We start from the raw sequence: 26119 nt of genomic DNA on the forward strand, positions 1-26119 counted from the left end.
GACATTTCGAGCTTCCGCCCAGTCTATCGGGCTTTCGAGCCATCGGGCCCATGCCAAGGGCTATTTGCTCGTGTTGCTCCTACAACCACATTTTTCGAATCTATGGAAAAAGGGACCCAGCTGCTACAAAGGAAACCTTGCCCAACCAAATATAATTCACCACCGATTTGGTGCGGTGGTAAACTAAGTTTTGGTCGTGAATCAAAGTACCCGTTGATATTTCCCTCAAAAGGTGATAATATCCGTGGAAGTTTTTTTTATGCCCCCTATCTCGCATGCATGTGTACTCACCAGTGCAACCACATATATTTTATAATATATGCGCATATATTTTAATACTCTAGAGTGTTCGTATGCGGTGTCCACACATATATCTAGCTACTTAGGCACATTTTCCACATCCTGCCTGCCATTATCCTTGGGAGCGCACACACAGCACCCATCTGTCCCGTCCGCCTCCCATTTAAGCCACACCACTCCAGTCCTCCTACTACCTATCATCCTTTGGAATTCTTCATCTCCTACCTCCATCTGGCTGCTCCATGAAAAACAAAACACTCACTCCAGCTAGCTAGCAGCTGCCTTCTTGTATTCATAAACCCTCACTCCTCCTCGCCCATCCCCCCCTCCATCATTCTGGTTGCATTGCGACCATCGGTCGAGATGGAGATGCAGGCGAAGGCGGCGAGGGGCGGGAAGAGGAGCAGGACGAGCGGCGGCACGACGGCGACGAGGGTAGTGGAGAGGAAGGAGGCAGAGAGGGAGAGGAGGCAGCACATGAAGGCGCTCTGCGCCAAGCTCACCTCCCTCATCCCAAAAGAACACTTCTCCAACCCTGTAAGACCACAAAACAGTACTCCATATGTTGTACAATTTGTTCCCCTTTTAGCTGAATTATGGGACACTTAGTTAGCTGCTTCTCTGGCCCAAAAAAAGGAACAAGATGAACACGTTTAGTTATTCTGAAGTCATTTAGTCGGGAGGGTTTGTTGTGTGTATATATGGACATTTATTTCACTCTACCCAATTCACTATCCAGTAGATCCTATAGTAATTAAGTATAGTCCTTCTCATCACATGAAATATCGTAATCTCTTTTTTTTGCGGGGAATGAAATATCGTAATCAACGGGCCAAGGCAATTGAGTTCTACGTACGGCCGGGCATTTAATTTTGTTGGCATGTGTTGCTTTCCTTATGAACTGTGACGCAGGAACGTACAACCTATTAACTATTTTGTAAACATTTCCCGTTAAGATGGACAACCGAAGCTAGCCGACTGGTACAATCATGCTATGGATCTCACTTGCAGGTGTACAAAATAGTACTAGTAATATTGAAACATATAAATTTCTAAAGTTCCCACCTCGATATATTTTTCTGGCATCCCAGGAAATATCCAAGCTAGTGTCATGTTTGAAATGCGTAATTGTTTTTGTTCCAAGCTTGCGAGAATCATTTTGTTCATCTCTCAAAAACTGAGCACGGAATTTGGATATCCACAAATATATAAGAGAATACATATAATGCTTTATTAATTTTGTGCCTCAAATGGACGTACGGGGTCTTATGCGACTCTTCACATAAATATTTCTTACCTATTAATAATACGCGCTCCGTCCCATATTAGTTGTCGGTGAAACAGATGTATCTAGCATTGAAATACATCGAGATACATCCATTTCAGCGGCAACTAATATGGGACAGAGGGAAAGTAAACCCATTAGCTTATCAAACTCTCTGTCAAGTAGAAACAAAAAGTATGAAGATAATCCACTGTTAGTTTTACAAGAGATGATTTGATAATATTTTCAAACTCAGAAGATTATTATGTCTGGTCATGTGCATATTCAGGATGCATAGATGAGGAAATATAGCTCTTCCATTATCAAAATAAGAGACTTATCTTTGCAAAACAAATTAACATCCTTTGATATATTTTATATTTTTTCTCATATTTTTCTAACAATGTTGGACTTTAAATGTGTATCTAGGATACGATGACCCAGCTAGGCAGCCTGGATGAGGCTGCGTCATACATCAAGAAGCTCAAAGAGAGGGTGGACGAGCTGCAACATAGGAGGAACTCTGCACAAGCAATGGCTGCCGCAAGAGGGGCTAGTGGCGCCTCAACGCCCACCACCACCCCTACCACCAGTGGTGGTGCGGGGTCACCAGAAGGAGAGAAACATTGGGAGGCATCGGCACCGGTGGTTGAGGTGTGTCAACACGATGATACGAGCATGGATGTGGTGCTGGTATGCAGCACAGAGAGGCCGATCATGCTCCACCAGGTGATCACCATCCTCAAGGAAGAAGGCGCCGAGGTCGTCAATGCCAATCACTCCGTTGCTGGCCACAAAATCTTCTACACCATACACTCCCGGGTATGTACATACATAGGTATAGCCTTTCACATCTGCATAAGAAAATACAACCCATGTTGTAAAGTATAAGACTAGCCAGAATGGGGAGTAACTTAGACTAGTAACATGCCTATGTTACTAGTCTATGTTACTACCTCTATAGTGAAAAGTAACATATATGTGATAACATGCAACACTTCATTTATTAGGCTATAGACTCATCTTCCCTTGATATGTGTGATGTTACTCATACTACTAGTAACTAGCTATGTTACCACATGCCTCTATTTCTTCATTTATTGCTTGCCACGTCGTCTATTTTATCTAGATATGTATGATGTTACTACCCATGTTACTCCCACTGTGGGTCGTCTAAGGCACACATGAGTCTGAGTATTCATTTTGACCATAACTATTTACTTGCTGTGTCCATATTATTGGAGGGGTTTACATTTGTTTCTACTGTACCTACACATATTGAAGTAAACTAATGGTATATATACAAGTGAAAGATACAAAGGGAACATGAAAGTGATGCATGTATACATACATGAAAAATATGAAACCGTAGATTCCTCTCTATGTAGAAAGATATAAAATTGGGGAAAGCTAGATAAAGAGTTTGAAAATGACCTTAGATATATACATGTGCCACAATTTTTTTAACTCATTTCTTTTCTCTTCCTCCATCTCCATCCGCTAGAATTTATGTCTTAAATTTAACCTACAGTGACTGGAAAATGTCTTTACTTGCATGATTAAGAACTTCTTTCCATCTAAATATAAATCCAATTTATTATCTACCTTTTCCATTAAATTAGCATGGGTTAATTAGTTGCGTCAATTAATTTCCTCTCTCTATCTTGTGCAGGCTTTCAGCTCGAGAATTGGCATAGATGTTTCAAGTGTTTCTGAACGACTGAGAGCATTGGTATGATAGTAAACTGATTTGTGTAAAATATATATCCCATAACTATATATAAAGAGAAAATCCCGCATATGGTACATATGTCTAGTTATTAGTTGCTAGAAGAATGGGATGGAAACACCCTTCAGTAGCTACATAACATCTTCTTCATGTTGTTTTCACAACATGATCAATGTATGGGAAGGAATGTTGACTGTTCTGCGATTTACACCGACTTTTGGGCTGTCCTATCTTGTTGTACGTTGCTGGAGTATTTTTGGAATAAGATCATAGGCATGTATTGCTCGATATTCTGGCTATGTGATTACATGGTGCAGATGCCCAAAAATATCACCAACTTGCTCGAATGTAATTTACTTTCTACTGGTACGGGCTGCTTAATTATTTGCTTCATTTAATCATCGCACATCTGGGAGAAAAGAGTATACCATGCAGGTGTTGTTTTTTTCAGATAGCTATATACAGTATATAGGGTAAGAAGAAATTCATTATTTAGGGGAATGAACTTTGTTCCCACAACATCCAGACTTTGACAGTCAGACATTGACAGTTATGTTAATTAGTATCCATTGGCGAAAGCAAACTTTGGCAAAACAGAAGAAAATACTCGCTCCGTTTCTTTTTAGTTTGTATATAAGATTTGGTCAAAGTCAAACATTGTAAAATTTGACTAGCTTTGTAGCAAAAGATATCAACAATGACACTATGAAATCAATACTACTAGATGCATGATGAAATAAATTTTCAGAACATATAACTTTAGTATTGTAAATGTTAATATTTTTTTCTATAAAGTTAGTCAAATTTTATAAAGTTTGACTTTGACCAAACCTTATATGCGGAGTAAAAAGAAACGGAGGGAGTACAAGATGTGGACATGTGGGCGTCATGCCAAACAAATATATGTTGACTAAAGTATCAAACAAAAGAGTATGTCAGAAAATATGTTGACGAAAGTATCAAATAAAGGAGTATAATATGCGGTAAGACCGAGCAAATATTAAAGAAAGGGGTGGATGAAAGTGAGAGGCAGATGTTACTGCATCCATGCATGTAAACGTGCTGAATACTATTATGTGATGGCTTTTGGTTCTGGACCCATTCAATACTTCACTTTCTTCCTCGACGTCAAGAGAGTGGGTGATTCGGGAGAGCCTGATGTGGTGGGCCGAAAGCTCACCAAGAAGGAACACGTCCGTTTGTTCATTTTTGAAATTTAGCAATCGAAAATGACGTTTCTCAAAAAAGAAGAAAAAGCAAGTGAAAATGATTGGTTGCTAGCTAATCGGCACTTTTGAGAATCACCACTTCCTTAAAAATTGCATCCACTTTGGTTTCTTATAACTTGTGTCAAGCATGAAGCTCCAGTATTTGTTTAACGTCAGTGTTTAAATTTTGTTGGGTTATTTTTGTAGTGTCTTCGACAATAAATATGTCGTTACAACTAGGTATACCAACGTCGCTCTGGCCAACTTCCGTCACACGAAAGCCAAGACACATTCCTCCATCTTCAATTAATTGCTACTAGCTATACTGTATTATGCTGAAATATTGTGAATCGACAACTCATATGGATGTCAATTTCAGTGTAGTAGTGTGAATGCAAGTAGATCGATATGTAGCAAGTCAACCCATCCGTTATAAAATGGCGCACATACACACGTAGCGACATGTCAGTTGAACAATGGAATGTTACATTAGATAATATATGCACGTGATAATTGATACTCCCTCCTTTCTGATTTATAGCGCTTAAATCTGAAATCTCATCAACCAAGACATTTTGTGAGTGAAGGAGTGTATCACGTACTTTACAAAACTACCCCAATTAAACTCACGCACTAATTTGAATTAATTGCAGTGCATGCATGCTTGGCCACTAGATGAGTTGGAACATTACATGCATTGATGTGTTTCTTTTTAATTCTTGGATGAAAAGATTTAACTAAAAATGAGATGGAGATGAGCCCATTAAATTGGAAAAAACAAACAAATTAAGATAAGCCCTATAAACCAAAAAGGAGGGAGTAAATCTAAATTAAATTGGCCCTTTTCAGAAGCACGCGGGCCAATAATGTCTCTGCTGAACAAAATATGCCCTAGAGGCAATAATAAAGTTGTTATTTATATTTCATTATAACATGATAAATGTTTATTATTCATGTTAGAATTGTATTAACCGGAAAATTAGTACATAGACAAAACAGAATGTCCCTAGTATGGCTCTACTTGACTAGCTCGTTGATCAAAGATGGTTAAGTTTCCTAGCCATAGACATGTGTTGTCATTTGATGAATGGGATCACATCATTAGAGAATGATGTGATGGACAAGACCCATCCTTTAGCTTAGCACTATGATCGTTTAGTTTATTGCTATTGCTTTCTTCATGACTTATACATGTTCCTATGACTATGAGATTATGCAACTCTCGAATACCGGAGGAACACCTTGTGTGCTATCAAACGTCACAACGTAACTTGGTGATTATAAAGGTGCTCTACAGTTGTCTCCGATGATGTTTGTTGAGTTGGCATAGATCGAGATTAGGATTTGTCACTCCGATTGTCGGAGATGTATCTCTGGGCCCTCTCGGTAATGCACATCATTATAAGCCTTGCAAGCAATGTGACTAATGAGTTAGTTGCGGAATGATGCATTACGGAACGAGTAAAGAGACTTGCCGGTAACGAGATTGAACTAGGTATGATGATATCGACGATCAAATCTCGGGCAAGTAACATACCGATGACAAAGGAAACAACGTATGTTGTTATGTGGTTTAACCGATAAAAATCTTCGTAGAATATGTAGGAGCCAATATGAGCATCCAGGTTCTGCTATTGGTTATTGCCCGGAGATGTGTCTCGGTCATGTCTACATAGATCTCAAACCTGCAGGGTCCGCACGCTTAACGTTCGATGACGATTTGTATTATGAGTTATGTGATTTGATGTACCGAAGGTTGTTCGGAGTCCCGGATGAGATCACGGACATGACAAGGAGTCTCGAAATGGTCGAGACGTAAAGATCGATATATTGGAAGGCTTTATTCGGACATCGGAAAGGTTCCGAGTGATTCGGGTATTTTTCGGAGTACCGGAGAGTTACGGGAATTCGCCGGGGAAGTAAAGGGCCTTAATGGGCCATACGGGAAAGCAGAGAAGGGCCTCAAGGGGTGGCTGCCCCCCCCATGGGCTGGTCCGAATTGGACTAGGGAGGGGGCGGCGCCCCCCTCTTTCCTTCTCTCCCTCTTCCCCTTCCGTCTTCTCCTACTCCAACTAGGGAAGGGGGGAAACCTACTCCTACTAGGAGTAGGAATCCCCCTTGGGGCGCGCCATAGAGAGGTTCGGCCCTCCCCTCCTCCACTCCTTTATATACGGGGGAGGGTGGCACCCCATAGACACACAAGTTGATCATTGATCCCTTAGTCGTGTGCGGTGCCCCCTTCCACGATAATTCACCTTGGTCATATCGTCGTAGTGCTTAGGCGAAGCCCTGTGCCAGTAGCTTCGTCATCACCGTCATCATGCCGTGGTGCTGACGAATATCTCCCTCGACACACAGCTGGATCGAGAGTTCGTGGGACGTCACCGAGCCGAACGTGTGCAGATCGCAGAGGTGCTGTACTTTTGGTACTAGGATCGGTCGGATCGTGAAGACGTACGACTACATCAACCGCGTTGTCATAACGCTTCCGCTTACGGTCTACGATGGTACGTGGACAACACTTTTTCCCTCTCCTTGCTATGCATCACCATGATAGATCTTGCGTGTGCATAGGATTTTTTTTGAAATTACTGTGTTCCCAATATCTGCTTGAGAACTTTAACAAATTCAACATCACTGTTTGAGCAAACGGTGGCCTCTCCGGTGTTGAACTTGGCTATATATGTCTTCAGATTGTGCGACTAACATTTAAGCCAGCCTTGAGTGGTACTCCCTTCGTCCGAAAAGAATTGTTTTTTAAATGGATGTATCTAGCACCAAGTTAGTGCTGGATACATCAATTTGAGGGACAAGTTTGAGACAAGTTTTATTGCACGGAGGGAGTATTTGGGAAATTCTGCTTGGTAGAAACGAAAAGAAGTTACCATTTTACCTGTGAATGAAAAAATGAGTCAAATGATAGGACATATATGTACAATGCTCTGCGGAATTGCCTGTCTGCATTGCAGGGACATATGTACAATGCTTTGCTTCACGGGCTGAAGGGCAGTATTTGGCAAATGGCGATATAGGTGGTGGCCTCCACACTCCCTACGCTTTGCTCCAGTGAATCCGACACTTATCTGAATGGAGATAACGAGCAGAAGATGATCAACTGTACGTGCTGTACGTGCACATGTGTTGCGGCCATGCATAGGGTGCAGTGCGTCAACGACAACGTGCTCTCTGTAGTAGCATGCATGCACGCCCTCTGCTTCTCTGATCGATGGGGCAAGTGAATGATTGTGATTTGTGAAGGCAATTAACTGAAAAGCCGAGCATATGGGAGTTTCAAATGAAGAAAAGAAAAATCCATGCAGCGCGCATTGGTATGTACGAGCAGAGACATGCTTGTGGCTTTTCATATCAAATGCAAACGTCAGGCAACAGTGTACATACAAATGGGTGATTCTCCGGTCTGAACCAATTAGTTGAATACATGGAACTTGAAGACTTTGACTTTGCATGGCTGCGTTCACCACTCAAGTCTACATACCTGAAGAAGAAAAAGGTGATCAATGATGGAGCTGTACCAATGGCGGCTTCCACATCCACATGGCCTACACATGGAATCCAAGGAAAAAGATAAAGATGCCTAAACGGGCAAGGCCCTTTACCTTTTGTGCTAGCTGTCTGTGGGGCCTGGCAGCCAGCTGTGATTTTTTTTCCTGGATGTATATATTTTATTTAGAAAATGATATTTTTCTTGTGCGGAAAACTTTCAATCTATTCATCAACTGTCAAGGTAGTACAAACAACACTAAAATTAAAAAATACATCCAGATCTGTAGACCACCTAGCGACCACTACAAGCACTGGAGTGAGGCTAAGGCGCGCCACCGTCATCGCCCCTTCCTTATCAGAGCTAGGAAAACCTTGTTGTAATATACAGTCGGGAAGTCTCGTGATAAGGCCCCATAGAACCAGCGCACCATGACAGCAACCACCGCTGATGAAAATATGATAATTTGTTTTACTTTATGCTGGGGTATGATACATGCATAATGTACATCCTTATGTTTCATCAAGAATTTAGTAGATATTATTTTATGTTCACAAAACAACCATACTTGTTCTGCTTCTGTATTATTTTATTATCTGTTCTATTTTTGTTCGAAGGGCATTTTATGAATAGGTTACTTGAAAATTCCCATAAAGTTCCCGGATCTAAGTACATATCGTCTATTATACCACCCGATAACTTATACGCCCTCCATCCCAAATTAAGTATCACTGATTTAGTTCAAAGTTGTATTTAAAACCATATGAGCCCCCTACCTGATATTTTAAACCTTGCTGAGACTCAAACAAAATTCACCCGATTCAAAAGACTTCCAAAACTTTAACTCAATCTAATCCGTGGCGGTGGGAAAAAAACTTACATTCACGCGGACAATTTTTTTTTGCAAGGTCAGCGCCACATGGCAAGAAAAATATCTTTTGACTTGTGGCAAAAAAAGGGGTCAAATGATTGGACAATGCTCTGCTGAAATGTCTCCATTTTAGTAGGGGTCCTTGCGTGGTTCATGCAACACCAACACCATGCCAAATCGTCTGCAAATGTCTGGACCATGCTTTCCAGACAGTTTAGGCCATCCAATGTCATGCATCACACTCACACGTCTATGGATCGGACCCCGGAAGAGGGGACAATGGACACACCGATTGATCAAATGTTTTTGTTCATGCAACATGTTAAAAACCATGTGCATGTGTGCTTAATGTGCCAAACACTTCAAGTTGAAAGCAATCGAAGTGTTTGAACGGGGAAAGAAAATTGAAGGATGGGAAATGGTGACTTTGAGTTGGTGCGTCGTCTGGCGAGCCTCCAGATACATATATAAAACACTTCATTTGTATTACAACGACTGCAGATATTACTATGCTATAATTGTTTTTATCTAATGGAGCACACACGTGGAGCAAAAAAAAAACCATACCGTGTGAACTAATTAAGTGAGCACCGACATGGAGCAATCATGACTTTGCAAGTTTGTTTGTGTTCACAACTGAAAGTCTACCTGAAGAAGATAAATGGAGATGTCGGGTGACATTTCAGACTTGACTTGACTACTAGTAGGAGTGTATTCACACAAAGGAAAATAGAGAGACTTGACTAATTTAAGCGTGCATGTGGAGCAAATTCGATGCTGATACCTGGCCATCCCTAGCTAGGGTCGGTGTCTTTCTTGAGGTAGCATGAAAATCAAAACAGTGTCAACAAAAATGTACTCCCTCCATTTCAAAATATAGTACGCCCGCGCTTCCCGAGGTCCAACTTTGATCTTAAATTTAACCAACGAGACCAACTGCGGCGGGAGAAAAAAATTATATAATTGAAAACTTCTTTCGAATACGAATTCACTCATATAATTTTTGCTCCCGCCGCAATCGGTCTTGGTAGTTAAATTTACGGTCAAAGTTGAAGCACGTAGATAAAGGAAGCACTACATTGTGGAATGGAGGAAGTATAGACAAGCCAAATTGCCGCTCTCATGATTATGTACATTCCTTGTAACTGTCTCTCTCTCTACATATAATTTTCCGTTGCTGAAACACCTTAATCATCATTTGAACACAAATATGCAGCCAACAGGCAAGGATCCAAATGCCTACCGGACGGACCACACACCACACAATTTGATTTGGAGCATGGGCCTCACTAGGCGCACAGTGTATACGCTGTAGATGGATACTGCTTTGGTAGCTAGCCTTGTGTCTGTTTGCACAGCTGTGCCTGGCTTTTGTGCTTTTGTGTAAAGTATAAAAGCTCTGCCTGCCTAATAATGATATGGACTGCATGCATGTGCACATCTATCCGCTGGGCGCCTGTCTCTGTGGCTGGATTCGTACGTGAGAGACAAGGCCCTAGCTAGAGATTGTGTACACATGTCTGCATGATATGTGTCCGTCCGGCCACTTGCTAGCATCTAAAAAAGAATAGGACGATTGTATTATTCTTTGGAGCCATGCATATGCATCCATGAGGCAGCCCATGGATATGTGATAAGGTAAGCCATTCGTTTATTGCACATTTTTTTTTCCAAGGCCAGGATTAGTGCCCGAATGTGCACGGCAGTCATATGGCGTGGAGAGATGCTACATCTACGTAAATTTTTCTACGGTTTTAGTAAAAGTTAACGTGGGAAGTTAGGATTGGTTGGATAGGGTGAGGACAGGCCTCACCACTGTGAAATTCAGGGGGAAATATAGTTTCCGTCCCATAATGTAAGAGCGTTTTGACACGTGTTAAAAATGCGTTTACATTATGGGACGGAGGGAGTAGTTAGGAAGGTTACATAGGAATTAATAGTTTGCACGTAGATGTATGATTATTATATGCGTGTGGGGGCAACATACACAGGCAAATAGGGTATGTTGTGAGATAGTATTTGAGTGTCTGTAGTAATTAACAAATCACCGATCCGAAATATCTGAAGCCCAAAGCGACTCGGGTGGCGACCAACCCAGCCGCGGCCGGCCTTTCCTTCCTTCCCTCTCCTCCACATTGCTTCCAGAGAGAGCAGAGAGCAAGCCCTCGAGGCTCCAAAAGACGGCGGTTGTGGAGCCTTCGTCCGACGTTGCTTCGCTCGGCTGCGCGGAACTTGATCTGGATCATGTTGTCTTCACTCCTTTCCTTGCTTGGTGGGCTCCACCGTATGGATTGGGGTCGCGAGACTTGCCGATACTCGATGGGGATGAAGCTGGAGGTGGATATTCAGATAGGGAGAAATCCCTTGCCGCCCGAGGGCACCGTCTTTTCTGCATGGAGACATTTGTCAGATCTACCTCTACCTCCACCACGTCATGTGTCTCTCGGGTGAAAGCCCTAACTATGGTGGGCGGCGACGGCGCTTTCGGCTTCGTTCCCTTCTTGAAGGGACCGCCCTGGAAGATACTTGGCTGGTAGACACCATTAGGTTGACATTGGCGGCGATTTGGATCAGGATGTGGTGCGGTGTGGCATCTACTGCGTTGGCGATGGCGGGTCTCGGCAGCGTGGCGCAACAGGATCTCAGTGACGTACGTGTATTGATAGGTGTGCGTAGGGTGGTGGCACAGCCTGGTGTTGCGGTGGCATCGACGGCAGTTGGGCCTGACAAAGTCAATGTGTTGATCTCTCCAGAAGTTGGGACGACGAAAGATGTCGGCGGCGGATTTTGGAGCATGCGTATGGAGTGCGCGCTGAGGGTCTAACTGTTAGACTGGTTGATACATTCGGCTCTTCGTGGGTTGCTTGGTGAGGCCACCAGATTAGATGATGTGTGTTGATGTGAGGTTCAACACATATCATCAAACTAGTAGGTGTAACGACATAGATTATCAGAAAGATGGTTTTAAGTTGATCAATGTATTTATTTTATCAGACTATATTGACTAATATAATAAAGATAGCTGTGTGCATCGTTCCATGTAGAGGGCGCGATACGTAGTACTATGTGAAGACGGAGAGGGAGAGAGTGTCAGTGTCAACCAGACTCCTCCACGAAGCTCTGTTGCACGTGCGTCATGCACGCAAACGTCATGCAGCACGCATGCATCAAGCTCGATCTACTCACGCCCAAACACAGAGACACCTGGCACGCTTCCTAGCTACGTATATGGACCGGTACGGTTGACCACCAGAAGAAATCAGAGGCGGCGAGCCGATCAACATTGGGGTTTGCGCCTGCCTACGTAAGCTTTGCTCGCGTCACCGGCGTGACGCGTGCATGCGATGAATGAATGCAGCAGGGTGTCTCTCTCCCTCGTCGTCTCTTTTTCTTCGGCCAACAATTAATCGGTCCACGCTACTCTCTAGACTAATCTTGCTTGCGCAAATTTTCCCGCCACCCACTGCACTGAGTTGATGTCATCCATTCATGAAGATAACGATACTCAATCGCTCTTAAGGGCATGCACAATGCATAGCCTCATGATGATGTTTTGCGTGCCATGTCGGATCGCATATCAGGTAAACTAGGTTCGCATAGAAAAGCGGAATGAAGGCGGATGCTTGGAAAGAAAAAGTAACATACCTCAAATTGCATGAATGGATGACAATTTGCATGGCTCACTTTATTGGAATATGTAAATATAGCCATGTCCACATTAAACCATGTCAAAATTTTGTTCTCAATGTAGAATCAACCATTGCATGAAGAAGCGAGAAGGCTAAGAGTGTAACATTAGGCTATCCATAGTGGAAGTAACATAAGTGGTAACATATGCATGTTACAATTCTAAGTTACTCCCCACTATGACCAGCCTTACTAGTAGTGATATGTTCTCTAGCACTTAACTAGGTCCTCCATGATTGATGTGATTTGCAAGATAAGCCCAATAAAGCAGCAAGAAGGGAGTTAAGTCTAGCACTGAACTAGGTCCTCCATGATTGATGTGATTTGCAAGATAAGCCCAATAAAGCAGCAAGAAGGGACTAACAACTTATGTCTCCGTTCATAGTCCCTGCCTAAGACTTTTTTTTCCTTATTCAAGAGACATGTCTCGAAAAACTCGGAGCAACTTTATAGACATCGCATTGCAATACGGCTGAGGAAAAACCCAAACGAAAAGCAAAACTACAAACCCGTGCAAGCACTTCGCATAATAGCCCTTGGACATGAGAAGAAGATTGCAATGTGACCCACACTCATCAGCAAGGCTCCAACACTAGCCCGAGCTTGCCATAACCGGTATAGAATCACCGAGCTTACCATTAGACCAAAAAAGTCAATTGTGGAGCAGCCTGCAAACCACCATTAAGAAGCACATGACTGAGTAGCAACATGTTGTCCAGGTTAGACGTACGTAACCCATCTCCAACACGACAATGGACTCCAGTAGGTTGAAAATGAGCGCACCTTGGCCTCGTCGACCGATGCCTCCAAAACCGCCAAATCTCATTGTCTCACAAGCTTATTTGAAGACCTAGCAGCAGATCCACCACCACCCGCCTCCTTCCTCTACGAAAGCCATGCTTGGGAGAGCTCGGACACGGGATCATGCCATATAACACATATGCAAAACACCATCTACCACTAATGTATACATGACAACCCAGAGATCCACTCCCTCCTCTACTCAGATGAACACTATCCCCCATTTTATTTTAGTATTTTTCTCTCCTTCCTCTCTTGATCCACCGCTTGTGTCATCTCCTGCCTTGTTGTAGGAATCAGGAAGGCGCCGGCTCGAGGATGGGGAGGCGGCGATGCTTGGTTGGGATATGAAGGCGCCGAGCAGACGTGGGGCGAGGAGGCACGACAGAAGAACAATGGCGGGCTGCACCATTGCAAATTTGCAACATCACCAGGGGTGAGGAGGTGGAGGCATGGCAGCCAGGCACGCAGGGGACAATGGTGAACATATATGAATGACCGGATGCTGCGGGTGGCAAGCAAATGAAACTTCTGCCATGTCAGAGTAGGGTCCAATTTTAGGGTTATGAGTGGCTGGCTATTTTGGGCTTTCAACTGGGCCGTCGTGCCGATGCCAGGGCCTATTTGCTGGAGTTGCTCTTATATACACAACCACATTTTTGGAATCAATGACAAAAGGGACCAATCTGTCAGCAAGGAAACCTTGCCCAACCAAATATACTTCAGCACAGATTTGGTGCGGTGGTAAGTTAAGTTTGGTTGTGAATCAAAGTACCTACCCTAAAAAAATCGTGGATATTTCTTGGTGCTCCCTCTCGCATGCATGTGTGTGCAACCACATATTTCATATGCACATATTTTCATATTACTTTAGAGTGTTCTTGTGCTGCGGTGTCCATATATATATATATATATATATATATATATATATATATATATATATATATATATATATATATATATGTAGCTACTAGTAGCATATTTTTCACATTCGGCCGGCCCTTATCTGTACTCACGCGCACACACCACCCATACGAGCGCCTCCCGTTTAAGCCACGCCACTCTATTCCTCCTACCACCTCTCATCATTTGGAATTCTTCATCTCCTACCACTGGCTGCTCCAAGAAAAACAAAACACCCACTCCAGCCTGCTTGTGGTCATACACTCAGTCTGGTTGCATTTCGACCTAGACCACCAGAGCGGCCGGCTGCTAGCAGATCCGGGATTCCTTGTGCGTGAGAGTTCGAGATGGAGGTGCGGGCGCATGAGGCGACTGGCCGGAACAGGGGAAGGACGAGCGGCGGCACGACGGCGGCAAGGGTGGTGGAGAGGAAGGAGGCGGAGAGGGAGAGGAGGCAGCACATGAAGGCGCTCTGCGCCAAGCTCGCTTCCCTCATCCCAAAAGAACACTTCGCCAACCCTGTAAGACCACAAACACCCCATATGTTGTTACAATTCGTTTCCATTTTAATTGGATAATGTGATACTTAGCTGCTTCTCTCCATACATGCTAATCCATTTGGGCCAGAAAAAAGGAAGAAGGTGAGCACGTTTAGTTGCTCTGAATTCTTTTAGCGGCAACTTATAATTAGTAAACAGAGTATATTGGCATTTCAAATTGTCACTCTAACTAATTCAGTATCCACCAGTATCCAATAGTACTAGTGATTAAGTACAGTCCTTCTCATTACACATGAAATATACGATGGGCCAGAGTAATTGAGTATTACTTACGGCCGGGCGTTTAGTTCTGTTGGGATGTGTTGCTTTCCTCATAAACAGTGATGACGTAGGTACCTACGACCTATTAATTACTCTATTTTGTAAGCCGTAATTCTTTTTTTGTTGTTGAGATGGACAGCTGAAATTAGCCGATCAACTGGTACATTCTTCCTTATTTTGACCTCACGTCCAGGTGTACATATATACTAGCATTGAAACATAGAAATCGTTAACCTCGCCTCTAGTTCATTGTTCTGACATATTCTGAATATACAGCCCCATGTTTCCAGGAACTACCAAGCTAGTGTCAAGTTTGAAAGGCCGAGCTAACAATAAATTGATATAGTACATACCTCAAATCTTGCAATAAATTCGATCGCGATAATTTCAAATTGCAAAGAGGAAGCAAATATCCCTCTGTTTTAAATTACTATCAGGGTCACAACTGGAACTCAGAGATGAGGGGTGAGACGGACTAGATAGCTAGAAATATGATAAAAATATATCAGGGTAGCAAGTACAACTTCGATGAAGATAGTATGCAGTAGGATTTTTGAGAAATAGAAAAATTAACTCCTGGACTAAGAACCAACTAAGGTTGAAACATTGTTATTTTACCGAAGGATGTACGCAGGATGAAAGTATCACACAATAAGTGAATCTCAAGTTATAAGCAAGAATGACTTGTAGGTACGTGCAAACATTTAGGTGGCACACATAAATAAGAGATAAATAATTGGCTTATCAAAGACTCTGTCAAAAGTCGGAAGAAAATCCAGGGTTAGTTTTACAGGAGATGATTTGATAATATAATTTCCAAACTCAGAATATCTATTATGTGTGGTTATGTGCATTCACGATGCATAGATACGGGAAAATATAGCTCTTCCATTATCAAAAGATAATGACTTATCTTAGCAACAAAAATTAATGTCCATTTGATATTTTTTATAGTTTGTTCTCAAAATTTCCTAACATTGGTACACCTTAAATGGGTATATAGGATACAATGACCCAGCTAGGCAGCCTAGACGAGGCTGCGTCATACATCAAGAAGCTCAAGGAGAGGGTCGATGAGCTGCGGCATAGGAGGAGCTCTGCGCAAGCAATGGCTGCCACAAGAGGGGCTAGTGGCGCCTCAATACCAGCCACCACCCCTACCACGAGAGGCGGTGCGGGGTCACCAGAAGGAGAGAAACATTGGGAGGAGTCTGCACCGGTGGTGGAGGTGCGGCAACACGACGTTACGAGCATGCATGTGGTGCTGGTATGCAGCACACAGAGGCCTATAATGCTCCACGAGGTGATCAGAATCCTCGAGGAAGAAGGAGCCGATGTCGTCAATGCCAATCACTCCGTTGCTGGTGACAAAATCTTCTACACCATAAACTCCCGAGTACGTACACATATAGGTATAGCGTTTGATATCTACAAAAGAAAATATAACCTATGTTTTTTTATGTATAAGCACACATGAGTCCGAATATTCATTTTGGATCATAACCATTTAGTTTATGTGTCCATACTTATTGGAGGGTTTTAGGTTTGTTCCTAGTGTATGCATTAAACTGAATCAACAGCCAAACAATTGGAAGTAAATTAATGGTATATATACATGTGAAAGGCACAAAAGGGAAGATGAAAGCGATGCATGTACAAGTTTGTGCAAAATGTGGAACTGTAGATTCCTCTCTATGTAGAAAGAGACAAAATTGGGGAAAGCTAGCCCAAAAAGTTTGAAAGTGACCTTAGGCATACACATGTGCAATAAAAAAATTAGTTTCTTTCTTTTCTTTTCCTCCCTCTCCAACCGCTAGTATTTATGTATTAATGAACCGTGACTGGAAAATGATTTTAGTTGCATGGTGAAGGACTTCTTTCCATGTAAATATTAAACTTATTTGTTATCTACCTTTTCCATGAAATTAACACGAGTTATTTAATTACATCAATTAATTTCGTCTCTCTATCTTATGTAGGCCTTAAGCTCGAGAATTGGCATAGATGTTTCAAGTGTTTCTGAACGGCTGAGGGCATTGGTATGATAGTAAATTAATTTGTGTAAAATACATATATATCACACAATTATATAGAAAGAGAAAAAAACCCAAAGTTGGTAAATATGTCTAGTTATTAACTGCTAGAAGAAGGGGATGGAAACACCCTTCATTATATATATATATATATATATATATATATATATATATATATATATATATATATATATATATATATATATATTCGCGCTATTCGTCACCCTGGGTGAGGAATAGTTATTCTTCACCCCCCTCTATTTTACTATCAATGCACCGTAATTTTACGTTTCATAAGTTTTGTCTTATTTCCGACGCAAAAAGAGACCGTAAGAAAATATATAATCACCGTAAAAAATATTTTATGTTATGTAAAATTACAAACATAAAAACATAGTCTAAAATACACATAAACTGCAAATTTTCTTGTCTTATGACCTATATTTTAATTTTCTTACGTTAAATTTTACGTAGTGAATCAATAAAAATGTAACTATTTGAATTCCAAACGTAATTTAACTATGAAATGATCGTAAGATTAACTCGGGTGAAGAATAACTTATTCTGCACCCTGGGTGATGAATACTAACTTAATTTCGCCATCCCCCTTCCTTAGCCCTCTAAACTTCTTGGCCGTCATGGCGCCCAAATCCGTCAAGGGCAAGGGGGTGGCTAAGGGCGCTGGGACTGTGGAGCCGCCGGAGAGCGCGCTGTTGGGGGACCGGACGAAGTCCGCCTTTTTCTTCCCCTCGACGGTTGATGTTCATGAGCTCCGAGCCTCCTTCAGGCCCCTAACGGGAGCGAAGACGGGGGGAGAGAATTCAGGACACCCGGCGACACGCATCATTCCTGCTGCTTGCGCCGATCCTGCTCCAAATCGGTATCCCTTTTTCGTCGATTATCTTTCTTGCGGGTTATGTCCCCCTTTCTCCGATTTCTTCTGCGACATTATGCACACCTTCGGCTTTCGCCTCTTGGATTTTACTCCGAATGCGGTGGCGTGCATGGCTTTCTTCGCGCATCTTGTGAAGGCTTTACCGGGGTGCAGCCCAACACGGCGCTCTTCCGCCATTATTTCTTTCCTCGGATCCAGCCGGGAGGTGCCGTCTCTGGTTGCGTCACCTGGATCCCAAGATCCAAGGGGGCGTACCCGGACGGTGCCGTGAAGGAGAGGTGGGAGGAATGGCGTGGCCGGTGGTGCTGGATTGAGGATGAAGACCCGCCGGAATTTTGCAAGGTCCGCCGAGTGCCGCCGGTCCGTGGCAGCGATTGGAGCGATGTCGACGCCGCAGACGGGAGGCTCACTGTTGCCACTACTAGGATTCTCCGGCTCACCCAGGCCAGACTCACCCTTGAGATGATCGGGGCGGACTTCATTCGCCGCCGGATCGCCCCGTTGCACAACAAGGGGAGGCTAGCTTGGCTCTTTACGAATCCGGCTGACATTATGCGACTCCGCCCCGGCCTCGATCACAACTTCACAGTGATGGCGCATGCCCACTTCTGCCAGCGGCTTTTCCAACTTGATGTGGGTCGCGATGGCGAGGTCGAACGGACCGGCAAGGCCGCGAGGGCTGCCGCAAAGGTTGGCAAGGCCCTCAAGGGGCCGTTTTTCAAGCTGCCAGCGGGGGTGGTCCCGTTGTGCAGCAATTCACGTCGGTCCGAGATCATTTCCATGATGCCGGACTGTAATGCGCACGGCCCTGTCCCGAGCTGGAAGGAGCCGAAGGACGCGGATGTGCAGCAATTCTTTGACACCCTGATTGAGGTACATGTCAATGCTGACGCCGAGCGGTGGCTTGTCATGGACACCACCCAGGAAGAGCTGGACTACATCGCCACTAGGGCGAGGGAGGCGCAACTCGCCATGGAGGCCGGCAGTGCCGGGGGCGTGGAGGACAAGGCCGCAACGACTGCGGAGGAAGAGCAGCTCACCCGGTGGGCGGCGGCCACCGAGGAGGTCAGCAGCGCCGACACTGGAGCTCCGCTTGTCGAAGACGCGGCCGACGAGTCGTCGGAGGAGGAGGACGTGGCGGCGGGCTCGACGCCAACCAGGGGAAGAGGGCGAGTCCTACGGCGGGCTGGCTCCGGCGAGCCGGTCCGGCCCGGCAGGGCTATGCGGCCTCAATTGGCCCTGGAGGGGTCTGGGCGTCACACGAGGGCCACGACAGCCAAGAGGCTGACGAAGGCCGCTGAGAAGAAGAAGACAACAGCCCCTTCCTCATCTGGGCGCGCACAAACCCCGCCGTCTTCGCCTCCTCCGGCAGATGTCGACTCGGATGTTGACGCGGAGGTCGCTTTTGATCTCGGGCCTCTTAGCCCGAAGAGGAAAAGGAAAGTGGTGGAGGAAGAGGAGATGGGTGACGAGTAAGTACTCCGTCCTTTACTGCCATTTCCATTCCCCTGAATTAAGTCACTTATCTTGATCCATTTTTTCTTTTGCAGGGATGCAAAGACGTTGGCCCAGAGGGTGAAGAGGGCCAAGGCCTTGGCGGGCGGCCAGCCCCCGACCAGTGCTTCAAAGTCGCCACTGGTGGTGCTGAGCAGCCCGGACAGCAGCCCCCAGCACAGCCCCCAGCGTAAGTTTGTCACCCTCCTCTTATCGACACGTGTGGTAGGCGTTCGATGCTATGGTGTTGACCTTGTCGGGTTTGCAGGAGGGGAGCGGCAGCAGGAGGAGCCGCAGAGGGCTACCCCCAACACACCACCCCCATCGACTACGTCGCCGCGAGGGGCGTCCCCGGCAAGGGCATCAAGCACGGAGCCCACAGCCATGGAGGAAGAGGGGAACTTGGGCGCTGGTGACTCTGCCACGACGCCGAATGCTGGCGGGGAGGGGACTTCTGCTTCACAGCCTGGCACTGGTGAGTCGCCTGTCCTCCATCTCTGTTTTTCCCTTATTCTTTTTCTTGGCTTCAATGCTCCCATTACTACCCAGGCCCTCCTTCAATAGGTATGGAGGATGTGGATACTGTTGTTGGGAATATTGCTGAGGAGGCCGCGGCGGAGGCCGATAGGATTGTCGCCGAGGAGGCCGCCAGGGATGCTGACGAGGTCGCCGCTGATGAGGCCGCCAAGAATGCTGCCGAGGACACCGCTGCGGGGGCCGCCTAGGCGACCGGCGAGGCTTCTTCCGAGGGTGCCAAAGGTGGGCTTGCCGGGGAAGCCGGCAAGGCCACTGCCGAGGAAGAGGTGGTTGATGATCAGCCTCCCTCCTCCTCAACCTCGGGCCCCGGCAGATATCTGAAGATGGGCGACGATCTTTTCGTCCATCTCCCAAGGGCGTCAAGTTCCCGAGCGCCCACCGAAGGGGAAGTCTTTGACGGCGAGGTGCTTGCCGCCACCGGGCTCGAGGTTGTCGATGAGCCGGGCGTTGGCAGTGATGGTTCTCCAGAAGAGCAACTTTTCCGCGCTATGGGGGCCAACTTCCGAAAACTCCAGGCGCTCTACCATGTCCGTCTGGACAAGGTTAAGTCCAGGACGGCAACGGTGGACCAGGCGGAGGTGGATTTCAAGGCGCACGTTGCTGAGACGCAGACCTGGTTCCACCAGACTTGCGAGGAGCAGAGGGCCTTTCAGGAGGAATTGGCCAAGCGCAATGTCGAGCTCACCATGAAGATGGCTGACATCGAGAAGGCCCAGGAAAAGGCGGTGAACTTGGCTGCCGCGGCCGAGGCCGTCCAGAACCAGCATCAAGCCGCACTGGATTCCCAGGAAGAGGGCCTCGCCGTGCGTGAGGCGAAGCTTGCTGCAGCGGTCCGTGGCAAGGATGAGGAGCTCGAGGCCCTTGTCGCACGGCAGACTCGCGAGATGGAGCAGAGGCACAAGGAGGCGCTCGATGCCCATGCTCTGGCCCATGCCGGCAAAGTAAGGGAGTTGGAGGTGGAGCGGGACGAGCTGAAGGAGCAGGCCCTCAAGCTGTCCAATGAGAAGAGCACGCTCAACAGCGCCTTGGCGGAGGCGCAAGGAGTGGTCATCAGCAGGACTGGGGAGCTCTTCGAAGCGCAAAACTCCGTGAGAGATCTCAAGCTGAAGCTGGAGGATCTCGAGAATATGTTGTCGGAGAGCAGGGCTCGGGAGGAGACCTTGACCAGGAGTCTGGAGGAGGAGAAGCAGCTGTAGGCGAACGAGGCCGCCTCCCACCAGGAATATGTGGCGGGCGAGAACAGATGGATCAGCCGTCTGGAGGACGTCGCCGGCAGGGTCACCTCACAGTTGGCCACCATGGGGATGCCAAACGTGAGGTACGCCCCTGAGCGCAGCGGGACCGTCAACACCAAGCTGACCCAGTTCTTCGAGGGCGTCCTTGGAGCCTTGGCTTATCTTCACTCCAACCGAGCGGCCACGTTGGCCGGGGAAGCCCGGCGACTTTGCCGGGGGGTCATGACCAAGGTCCTCACCAAGATGGCGTACTGGAATCCCGACCTCGACTTCGATGCCGCGATGGATAGCTTGCCGGATGGTACTGACCTCACGGTGCTCAAGGAGCGCATCAAGCCCGTCATCAGCAGCATCGACGAAATCAAGAGGGTGGAAGGCCAGCGCCGGGATTAGGCATCCCATTCTTCACCGCCGCTGCAGGTTCACGACCAAGACAAATTTCATCTTTAGTTAGAACCGCAGCAATGATGTGATGTAATATAACTTTGCAGCACTTCTAATTTCATGCACGTTATTTCCCCGTTCAATTCCTCTTTGTATGCGCGCCCTACGTCGATTGTGTAGGCTCGCTGGCGCGGAAGCCCCTAGCGGCGTTTTGGGGACGGATCCCCATGGGCCTGCTGGGTATGCGTGCTGCTGGACGAGCCACCTTTCCGTTCTGAACGCGGCCACTCGAACTGTCGAGCTTGACTCGAGTCAGAATTGAGAGCGTTGTTGATCGCGGAAGGCTACTCTGCCATTCTCGACGCAGCCGCTTGAGCCGTTGAGCGGACTCGAAATAGGGCAAGGGCGTTGCCGATCGTGGGAGAGCCCCCTGGCATGCAGGTTTCTCATACAAAGGCGTGACATCTCCGGGGGGGGGGGGATAACCTCATATAAAAAGGATAGAATAAATAAGGGTTCAGTGCAACTTAGCTTCTGTTTGCAATCGCTCGAGTGCCGATCTTCTGGCCTCCTTTCTTCTCCAAGGGTCACGAAGATGAAGGAGTTCCGGGCTAACTGCTAAAGCCGATTCTCACAACTGTGTTCCCCTACCTGGCGCGCCAAAGATGTCGGTGGGAACGACACCTATGGGATCACAAGAATCCCTACTGTGGTTAGCGGGGCGCGGGGTCGTGAGAAGAGCGGGTCAAACAGATAGCACACGGTTCGTTTATCCAGGTTCGGGCCACGAGGATGCGTAAAGCCCTACTCCTGCTTTGGTGTATTGTATATCTGTGTTCTTGAGCTAGCTATGGGGCGTGAGGAGCTCCAAAAAGCCGAATCCCCCCTCTGGTCGCCTCGGGCCTCCTTTTATAGAAAAAAGGGGTTGCCACAGTGGCACACAGGAGGTGGAAAGGGTACAGTAATGCGAGGTTATCCTTCGCATCACATGACAAGGCACATTTAATGCGTCTTGCTTAGGTGTCCTTGCTTTATCGGGGACGGGGGAGAAACCTGTCTAGTCCGTCGTCGCTCCTTCTTGTGTCGACACGCGCCCTGGCCAGCGACGCCTGCGATGCCATGTAGGTAGGCAGGCAGCTGAGGTGGCGCAGTGGTGGGTCTTCACGAAGATCTGCATGCCGTCACGCGGGTGCCTACCCAGCTGGTTGGGTCGGCAGCTGCATGCATGCGGTGGTGGAGGTTTAGTCGGCGTGGGCCTGATGGTGGCCCTGCGGGTGTCCTCGGCAAGGGCCTTGCCGGGGCCCCTGCTGTCATCCCCGGCAAGGCGCTTGCCGGGGGCCTTGTGGTCTTCCTCGGCTGGGATCCCGCCAAGGGTTGTTGTCTCCTTAGTGTGTATCTGATCTTGAATGTCTTCACAAAGATCTGCATGCCGCCATGGGGATGTCTCCCGAATCCTTGCCTTTTGGGGGCAGTGGACTCAAGGGTGATTTGCTCCGTAGGCGCGGGACGAGTCGCCACGGCAAGGGTCTTGCCGGGGCTGCTAGAACTGTCTCCCGGCAAGGATCTTGCCGGGGGAGTCTGCTTCGTCCCCTTTGCTCTTCGTGGTCTTGGCCTTGGCGTCGTTCTAGTTCTCTTGAGCTTCGGTCTTACCCTGGCTCACCTCCCTTGCCTTGCTTGGTGTGGTGGTGCCCGTGGCTCAGACTGCCCGTGCACAGTTATAGGGGTACAAAAAGTGTACCCCTCTTTTTGTACACCGACAGAAACGCGATTTGTTTTGGTCAAGTTGTAGATCGGGTATTGCTCTCCCAATCCCCAAAGTTTCAACAAGTTTGGGTGGAGGGATTGGGAGTATTGAGCAAAATGGGGTGTAGCAATGGTGGAGCTCAACAAGACATTAGGGTTGAGGGTTGGAGGAGGAAGAAGGGACCTTTTATAGTGTTTGTGTGAGGGTGGGCATTTCTGCTCGTTGGACCCCGTGCGCACGGGCTAAGTCAGCCCCGTGCGCACGGGGTGTCCAGAGACAAACGCACCACCCCGTGCGCACGGGGGTTAAAAGACCCCGTGTGCACGGGGTATCCAGAGAGTTATGCAGTACCCCATGCGCACGGGAGTCAAAAGACCCCGTGCGCACGGGGTACCCAGAGAGTTACCCAGTACCCCGTGCGCACGGGGGTCAAAAGACCCCGTGCGCACGGGGTACCCAGTAACTTACTGTTGCAACTTTCTGAGTACCACAGCACACACACACTAGATCCATATGAGGGGGTACGAGTGGGAAGGGTAAGAGAGTAAGGCCCGACAAAGGCATTCTCACACAACATTTGTCCACACAGACCCCTCTTAATAGTGCGGTCTTTCCTACGACTCGAAGAAAACCAAAACTAAACCTTCGAAGCGATGAAAGACCACGCCTTTGTCCTTTTTGAAATGGGGGGGGGGGGGCGTCGCACATCTCCATCGCGGGCACTTAGAACCAATAACCTGAGATAAACTTTAGCAACCGATATTAGTTCAACTATGTTCGCACACGAACACGTCACCGTGTACCCTCGACGCCGGGGGTGATGCACCGCAGCTCACGTCGAAGGAGACCTGCCGGAAGCGCGGTACGCAAGACAATCCGGCGGGCGCTTTTGAGGACCCGAAACCCCACACACCCGGGAGGGACCCCGTCAGGGCGCGTAGCGGCTATGGGCTGCCCTAGGTTGACCTGATCGCCCCTAGGGCCTCGAGGTTCGCCGCCCTACAATGAAGAAGAACGAACGAAGAACGAGGAAGAAGAAGAACAAGGGAGAAGGAAAAGTAAAGGTAAAAGATGTAGATAGATTTGTTCGATTGTGTGTTATTTCAATCGGCCGTCACCCCCAACATATATAAAAGGCGGCTGGACTTCCCGTACAAGAAAAGGACTAAAAATTCCGTCCAAAACATTAAAAACCCTAACCTAACTCGGACAGGAATCTTTGGCAATTTCCGGATCAATCTCGGTCTCACCGATTAGTTTTTTTCGGTCCCACCGTGTGAACGTTGCAAACTTTCTGTAACTTTCTGTAATTTTTCGGATCAACTCGGTCTCACCGAGTCAATCAACTCGGTTGGTCCGAAATGACTCTGCAGCTTCTGTTTCTGACCTTATTTTGTCTCCACAGGTCGCATACGAACTCGGATTGAGATGATTTATATATGAAAATCGATCGTCTCGACGAGGCGAAGACAACTCCTTTAGATCACTCCTTCATCTGAGGTCATATTGAGGGCGTAATCGGCCAAATAGTATTCTGAATACAAAATCTGAGTACTTCGAACACAACTTCAGCTTTAGAGATGAGACCGGATGACTATGGCCCAAATATCAAAGTTTTCCCTTTTGACGATACGGAACTTTCTCTCTTTGAGCACTTCTCTATTTGAGGCCATCTTAATTAAGTTCTTGGTCGTGCCAAAATTTGGTGTCAACACATGCCCCCCTGTTTTTCGGCAAACTTGTGTGCCGAAAAATAACTTGCATGATGATTTTCCTAAGGACGATGTCAACACTCCATCGGCCATTCTATGTGCTTAGGGCGATAATTTCTATATCGGCCATGTTTAACTTCTTGTTTACATCATAACCTGGAACCGATTACCACCAATCGGCTTTAAAGAGATGGGAATGAACCCGTTCCTCGTAGCACTAAGGAAATCAAACTCCGAGAGGTCACGCCCTGTTAAGCAAGTAACATCCGGATGATTCCAATCCACCGATGTATCGGCCAAAGCAACACAAGCCGAATTATCCGCGTGAATGACTTCTACCTCATCATCAACCCATTGTATTAAGAATTGATGCATGGTAGATGGCACACATTGGTTAGCATGAAGCCAATCGCGGCCTAATATAACATTATAGTTACCTTGCACCTCGGCGATGAAGAATGTGGTGGCCAAAGTCTTGCTTCCCATGGTGAGTTCCATGCACATCACACCTTTGGCCTCTGTCTTTTCTTTTCCCTCAAATCCATTAAGTACCATATTGGTCTTCATCAATGCGTTATCATCTAACCCCAACTTCTTGAAGACCGAGTAGGGCATAAGATTTACCACAGCACCACCATCAACGAGCATCCTAGCAATCGGCGATCCATTAATATGACCTTTGAGGTACAATGGCTTCAAGTGTTTCACCGGTTCTTTTGGCTTCTCGAAGATAGCATTCTTAGGACCAAAATCCAGCTGGGCTACCTCCCATTCTTTACCTATAGCACGAAACTCGGCAGGTAAGTAATATACCATATTAATATCCATACCTTCCCAAACCGGCGTAGATTCATAATCCACCATCTCATCTTCATCCCCCAATGTGAATATTGGGCTCAAAGATTCCTCAACTGAAGGGGATGTTTCAGGTGGTGTGGACGGTGTAATAGGGGTTGCATCATCCTCTTTTGGTGGCGAATGGGTTGCTGTAGCTAATGT

The 26119-nt window shown here is 46.6% G+C and overlaps 2 protein-coding genes and 1 pseudogene across 5 annotated transcripts; all 3 read left to right on the top strand.

The window, feature by feature from the left end:
* Window positions 1-410: 410 nt before the first annotated feature.
* On the top strand, window positions 411-7740 carry LOC125542217 (transcription factor bHLH162-like; annotated as a pseudogene). The gene is made up of 5 exons (XR_015617887.1): window positions 411-837; window positions 1994-2386; window positions 3237-3296; window positions 3611-3659; window positions 7471-7740. The product of XR_015617887.1 is annotated as a transcription factor bHLH162-like (transcript).
* A 6646-nt stretch (window positions 7741-14386) lies between these two features.
* Window positions 14387-17294, top strand: LOC125542218 (transcription factor bHLH162). Of its 2 annotated transcripts, none has more exons than XM_087545807.1 (3): window positions 14387-14786; window positions 16090-16498; window positions 17066-17294. In XM_087545807.1, exons 1-3 carry the CDS (start codon window positions 14613-14615, stop codon window positions 17107-17109), a joined length of 627 nt encoding a protein of 208 aa, XP_087401933.1. In that variant the 5' UTR covers window positions 14387-14612; the 3' UTR covers window positions 17110-17294. The 2 variants fall into 2 exon arrangements, with proteins under 2 accessions (XP_087401933.1, XP_048561127.2); XM_048705170.2 differs by having other exon boundaries at window positions 16090-16482.
* Window positions 17291-25038, top strand: LOC147977511 (uncharacterized). 2 transcript variants are annotated; one of them, XM_087545806.1, is made up of 4 exons: window positions 17291-19486; window positions 19565-19698; window positions 19777-19983; window positions 24814-25038. In XM_087545806.1, the coding sequence occupies exons 1-4, from the start codon at window positions 18036-18038 to the stop codon at window positions 24849-24851; spliced, it is 1830 nt and encodes a 609-aa protein (XP_087401932.1). In that variant the 5' UTR covers window positions 17291-18035; the 3' UTR covers window positions 24852-25038. The 2 variants fall into 2 exon arrangements, with proteins under 2 accessions (XP_087401932.1, XP_087401931.1); XM_087545805.1 differs by lacking the exon at window positions 24814-25038 and having other exon boundaries at window positions 19777-20096.
* Window positions 25039-26119: the final 1081 nt, after the last annotated feature.

This window comes from Triticum urartu, chromosome 3A (assembly GCF_056163025.1).
Source record: "Triticum urartu cultivar PI428250 chromosome 3A, HENAU_Tu73, whole genome shotgun sequence".
Taxonomy (NCBI): domain Eukaryota; kingdom Viridiplantae; phylum Streptophyta; class Magnoliopsida; order Poales; family Poaceae; genus Triticum; species Triticum urartu.